At 50.8% G+C, this 6142-nt stretch overlaps 1 protein-coding gene across 2 annotated transcripts in view; it reads right to left on the reverse strand.

Annotated features, from left to right (window-relative positions):
• Positions 1-5807, reverse strand: part of LOC118702517 (galectin-9B) — a 30976-nt gene extending 25169 nt beyond the window's left edge. Inside the window, exons 1-2 of one of the 2 annotated variants that reach the window (XM_045571104.1) lie at positions 5668-5792; positions 1836-1927 (exon numbers count right to left, since the gene is read on the reverse strand). In XM_045571104.1, the coding sequence (XP_045427060.1) occupies positions 1836-1927; positions 5668-5730 (155 nt within the window). In that variant the 5' untranslated portion in view covers positions 5731-5792. Of the gene's footprint in view, positions 1-1835; positions 1928-5667 lie in introns of both variants that reach the window. The other variant, XM_045571103.1, reaches the window with a different exon arrangement.
• Positions 5808-6142: the final 335 nt, after the last annotated feature.

The following is a 6142-nucleotide window of genomic DNA, read 5'->3' on the forward strand; positions in this document are numbered from 1 at the left end:
GCTAAAGGAGTTCATCACCAACAAACTAGTATTATATGAAATATTAAAGGGTATTCTTTAAGAAGAGGGGAAAAATGATAAAAATATGAACCATGAAATGACAATAAATTTATATTCACCAAAAATTGAATCAAAATTTAAAATTCGAAATAAATGACAAGAAATCTAATAAACAAAATAAACTGGTAAATAAAATAGAATCAGAGGCATGGAAACATGGAACAAACTGATGAATCTCAGAGAAGGATTAGGAAGAAGTTAGCCAAAGACCTTATATGCACATATGCATTAACTATGGACACAAACAATAGCATGGTGAAGGCCTGAGGTCTGGTGGGAATTGGATGGAGAATGGCAATATAGGGGATGAAAAATAGGAACATCTGTAATACTCTCAACAAAAAGATTTTTTAATAAATAAGCTTCTGTACAGCAAAAGAAACCATTAACAAAACAACAAGAAAGCCCACTGCATGGGAGAACACATTTGCCAATGTTATATCCAATAAGAATTTAATCTCCAAAATTTATAGAGAACTCTTACAGCTTAACAGAGGAAGATAAACAATCCAGTCAAAAAATTGGCAAAGGACCTAAATAGACACTTTCCAAAACAAGATATACAGAAGGCCAAGAGACATATGAAAACATGCTCAAAGTCACTAATCATCAGGAAGATGCAAATCAAAACAACAATGAGATACTATCTCACACCTGTCAGAAGGTCTATCAGCAAATGAACAAACAACAAATGCTGGTGAGGATGTGGAGAAAAAGGAACCCTTGTGTACTGCTGGTGGGAATAATGCAGACTGGTACAGCCACTGTATGGAGTTTCCTCAAAACATTAAAAATGGAATTCCCATTTGACCCCATAATCCCACTTCTAGGAATATATCCCAAGAAATCAGAAACACCAATCAGAAGGATATATGCACCCTTCTGTTCATAGCAGCAAAATTTATAATAACTAAGATTTGGAAACAACCTAAGTGCCCATCAGCAGATGAGTGTATTAGAACACCATGGTACATCTACACAATGGAATACTATGCTGCAGTAAAAAAGAAGGAACTCTTAGCATTTGCAATAGCATGAATGGACCTGGAGAGCATTATGCTAAGCAAAATAAGCCAGTCAGAGAAAGATAAATATCATATGATCTCACTCATTTTGGAATATAATGAACATAAACTGATGAACAAAAATATAGATCCAGAGACATAGAAGCATCAATCAGACTGTCACACCTCAGAGGGAACACAGGAGAGGATGAGGGAGGGGGGTAAGAGATCAACCAAAGGACTTGTATGTGTGCATACAAGCATAACCAATGCACACAGACAATGAGGGGGGTGAAGGCATGTGCAGGGGGTTATGGGTGGCTAGAGAGAGGTCAATGGGGAGGGGCGGGAGGAGACACATGTTTAAATTAAAAAAGATATAGATAAAAAAAAAAAAAGATTTCCACATCCGCCAAATGAGGTCTTTGTTGTGAATGAAGGCCGTTTCGGGAAGTTAAAGGAGGCATCATGTTGCATCTCTGGGTATTCCTGTGCAAAATTCAACCCTAGCCCATGATCTGCCCTGGGGCTGGTCTTAGCCTATGAGCGCCCGCTCTGCCTGTGTCTATGGGGAGTCTACGTTAATGGTGTCCGGATTCTATGGCAGAGGGCAGGGGGGCCATGCAGTGTTGGCAGGGGCCAGGCCCTACACAGCCAGCATCCTCTGAGCCAGGCACAGTCAGTTCGGAGAGTGTCGGGTGAACCACCCTGAGCAGTCAGTAGACATTTCGCTAAGGGTCAAGGCTGGAGAGAAACAACACTTCCAGGTACCTGGTTCCATGGGACTGAAGAAACACCCCTTTGACAGTGATCTGATGTCCACACTGGAGGCCCCCTTGTGTGGCCCTAGAGAAGGGGACGACCTGCAGGGAGAAGAAGGCAGTCAGTTAGGGTCCTGCTCCTTCTGTCCAATCCCTCTGGCACTTCCTAATGGCTGGCCTGGTGTGTCAAGCAATGTCCCAGGGGCTGGATGCAGCTGTGAATTGGGCATATGGAGTCTCAGGCTCATGGATCTCCCTGCCTGTGAAAAATTATACCTGAATCAGGGGACTTACACGTTCCTTCTAACATTGATACGAACGCCACTGGGCTCTGAGACGATGTAACCCAGAGCTGATCTCTCTTAAGGGGAAGTGACAGCTTTCCAGAGAAGGAAGTACCATGAACATGACCCTGAAAGGGGGAGGAACCAGGGCAGTGAGAGGGGCTCCTGGCAAAGGCCCCAGGGCCTGGTTGAATACTCAGAAAACCAAGGGATCAAGGAGGCCAGCAGCTTATCCTAAAGGATAAACCTTCTGCTCCCATGAGAAGGCCAAGAAGCAGGCATCCTCCTGCACACCCACCATAGAACAGTGTGACCGTGACCTTTGCCCTCCCAGCCACCTCAGGTGGCACCTGGTCCTGGATGCTCTGCAGCCTCCGGGCAGCCTCCTCTCCTGCTCCTGCTCCCGGTCCCTCCCCAGGCCCTGGGCAACCTCCGAGGCCCTAGTGAGGTGTCTGCACGCCTCCCAGGCCCCATAGAGCCCACTTTGTCACACGCCCTTCCCAGGCCACTTGGAAGGAACAATGGTTATGGTGAGGCTTGCATCGTTTCAGAGCCAGGCATCACCCAGGTTTGGAGCCTCATTCTTCTGCACATTTCCTGAGTGACCTCAGGAAGCTTATGTGGCCTCTTTGCCTCAGTTTCCTCATCTGTAACATAGGGATAAATCTTACCTTCTGTGTAAGATCCATGATTTAGTGAGAAAAGGGCTGGGGAAGAGACTGGCACATAGTAGGTGTGTCTACCACTCCCTTCCCTCTTGGTCTCTCTGAGCAAATTTCCAAAATTGGTTTCTTCTTGACTTTTAAGCTAACCTCCAGGATGCCTTTGATCTGATGTGCTCTTATCCTGCATTAACCTAGGAGATTACTTGTAGCTCTTAGTCCTTCACATTTATCTAATAGTTAATATCTTCTCTTTAAGCCAACTCCCTATAAAACTGAAGAGCCAGGCAGGTGGTGTGTATGAGGGAGATTGTCAGGTGGGGGACAATATGGAGTGGTCGTTACTATGACAAAGTAGACACCATTTCTCTCATTTAAAGGAATAGAGTCCTCTCAGCTCTAAGGAATTAATTTAGATGGATAACCCTCTGCTGGGTCAGAGCTTGCTCTCAGCTCCTGGCCAGGCCTGCAGGCTGAGGACTCTTCCCTCCTCTTCCTCTCTGGAGGGTCAGATAGCAGAGCCAGGCCACCGGCCAGAGGGTGCGCAGCCTCCTTCTGGAGGCCCAGGGTCTCCAGCGGGCACACAGCCACAGCTGGCCCACGGGGCTCACTGCAGGGCCTGTGGGAGCCTTTCAGCCTCCCATACAGATATGGAAACTGAGGCTGCTGCCCCAAGGGTTCTGAGGTGCTTCTGGGGCCCATTTCCCTGGCTGTTCCTAGTTATCCTGGCAACAGCCCTGGCCATTATCAGGGCCACCCCTACAGATGGGGAAACTGAGCACAGAAGGTCTGGTAACGTGCCCAAAGCCACCCAGTTGGTCTGTGATAGAGTGGGGTGTGGATCCCAGCACCCATGCTGTGAAGCCCCACACAGGCTGCTTCTCAGGATGAAGCACAGACATCCTGGCTCCTGGCTCCCTGAGGGCGTCCCCAACCAAACAGCCAGTCCTGTCCTGCGTGTGGTTCCAGCTTCCACCCTGGCCTCTGAGGAGGCTGGGCCAGATACGGCTGGAGGGGCTTGGGCAAGGAATGGGGGTGAGGCTCCTGAGGCAGATCCTCATGGAGGTCAGCTGGTCAGCGGAACAGCCAGGCCGTGCGGTCCTCCTGCACAGTTTGGAGGAAGAGGTAGGTCACTCCTGACTGCTGGAAATCACTGGGTCAGCCGGGGAGTGACTCTGTGAGGTGAACGGTGTGTCTGTCGCCTGTACGGACTCCACCCACCGTCCTTTTTGTATGACACCAAAGCCCCGGTTGAGTTTTTTGTTTGTTTTATCCTCACCCAATGATATGGTCTTTAATTTTAGAGAAGAAGAAGAAGCAGGAGCAGAAGCAGAAGCAGAAGCAGAGGAAGAGGAAGAAGAAGAAGAAGAAGAAGAAGAAGAAGAAGAAGCAGCAGCAGCAGCAGCAGCAGCAGCAAGAGAGAGAGAAAGAGAGAGAGATTCATTGCCTCTGAAATGCACCCCAATAGAGGACCAATCCCTCAACCTTTTGGTGATCAGGACAACACTCCAACCAAGGGAGCCACCTGCCAGGGCACCAAGGCCCTGTTAGAACTCTGCTGCCCTTTGGGACTGCCGTCTGATTTGTATAATTACTAGTAGCTTTTGGACCCAAGCATAGAAAAGTACAAACCTGTCATCGTGAGAAGAAAGTGTCAGGGCCTAGAAGGACGTCTGCTATCCCCCATCTGACAGACAATGAGCCTAAGGGGACAACTTCTGACCCTGAGACTCCACAAACACACTTGAGGCACCAACGGGGTCTGGCTCACTTTCTGCAGCTCCACCTGCAGAGCCTTTTCAAGGTGAGCCCAGGGCCATGCCAGGGCCCCTGCCCAGGGCGTTGGAGTGTGAGGCCCAGGCAGCTTCCCCCTCAGCGCTGTGCTACTGACAACCCGCCTACCCCGTGTCCCACCCAGGAACAGCCCTGTCATCCACCTCCCGGCTCTCGAGAAACTGTTTGCCCAGGCTGGGCGAGGCTTCCACGGGGCGGTCCAGGGCACAGTGACCTCCTGGGCCTGGGCTGCCACCTGCCTGCCTTCCCCCATGAGTGCTCCCCCTGTGGGCACCTCCCCTCCTGGGGTAAACAAGGCACCCTCCTTCTCCACTATCTGGGACATCTGGTAAGTGGCCTCAACGTCTCTGAGTCTCAGGTTCTCATGGATGGCGTGGGGATAATAAAGCTCAGAGGCTTTAAACTCTGCCACCCAGACAGGGCCCTCACATGTGGCCAAACGGTGGGAAAGGCTGCCCTTTGCATCCCACACTGCAGGGCAGGCCGCTCCTCCCTCACTCCCCAGAGGGCCCCTCTGCTCACACCCTGGACCTGCCCTGTTAACTCACCCCCAGGGAGCAGACACCCCTCAGGAGGTCTTCCCTGCTGCCCCCAGACTCCGAGCCATGCTGCACACTTCTACAGCCCCACCGCGTGCCAGGCACCATTCACACACCCTAGATATGCTACCTCCATCCTCACCCCAATCCTGGGAGGCAGCTCAAGGATTACCCCTATTCTACAGATGTGGAAACTGAGGCCCAGAGAGCTAACACAGCTCACCTGAGGTCACCTAGCTAGGAAATAGCTGAAGCCAGGGAGGCCATCTCCTAAGTCAGTGCCCAGGCCTGGCTGCTGGGCTCCCTGGAAGCCCTGCTGACTTCCCCTTTCACTCCAACAGAGCCCACTCTTCCAGGGCTGCCCAGTGCCCTCCTGCCCCTCACACCCAGGACAGGTCAGGCGCTCAGAAGGAGCTCAGCACCATCTGTGCAATGCACCTCTGGGGTGATTATCACCCCTGGGTCCTGTCAGCTCCCAGTACACCCTCTGCCACCCCAGTCTGGTTCCCTAGGAGACCCAGAGCAGCTCCTTTCAAGGCAGCCAGTCAGCCCTGCAGCATCTCCTGTGCCCACAGCCTGGAACTCACAGGATTCACGAAGGAAAGCTGGTAGCAGTAGGGGGCCATCTCTTCACCACCTCTGTGGTCCCAGCTGCTCCTCACACCAGCCAGGCAGTTCTCTGAACTGATGAAAACTTTACTGTGAAACTGAAAACAAAGCTATTTGTCAGTTATTCCATGGGGAGGAGCCAGGAGTAAGAGGAAGTGGATTTAGAGAAAGAGAAATTGCTGGTGGAGAAGGGGCCAGGAAGGGACTCAGGGGCAGGCAAGTAGACACTCCCACTCCACTGACTTTTCCTTCCTCTCTGAGTCATTTTCCGTTCGTGTACAGGTTCACAGAGTCTGGCCACTGACATGACAGCGAGTTTCAGAGGCTGCTGCCCATGGGTGTATGGCTGTGTCTCCTGATGGCTGTGTAATTTAAGCAGGCTCAGTCACAATGTCCAGAAAAAATGGGCTACTTGACAGGGCCACAGCG

Source organism: Pipistrellus kuhlii, unplaced genomic scaffold (assembly GCF_014108245.1).
Source record: "Pipistrellus kuhlii isolate mPipKuh1 unplaced genomic scaffold, mPipKuh1.p scaffold_m20_p_39, whole genome shotgun sequence".
NCBI lineage: Eukaryota > Metazoa > Chordata > Mammalia > Chiroptera > Vespertilionidae > Pipistrellus > Pipistrellus kuhlii.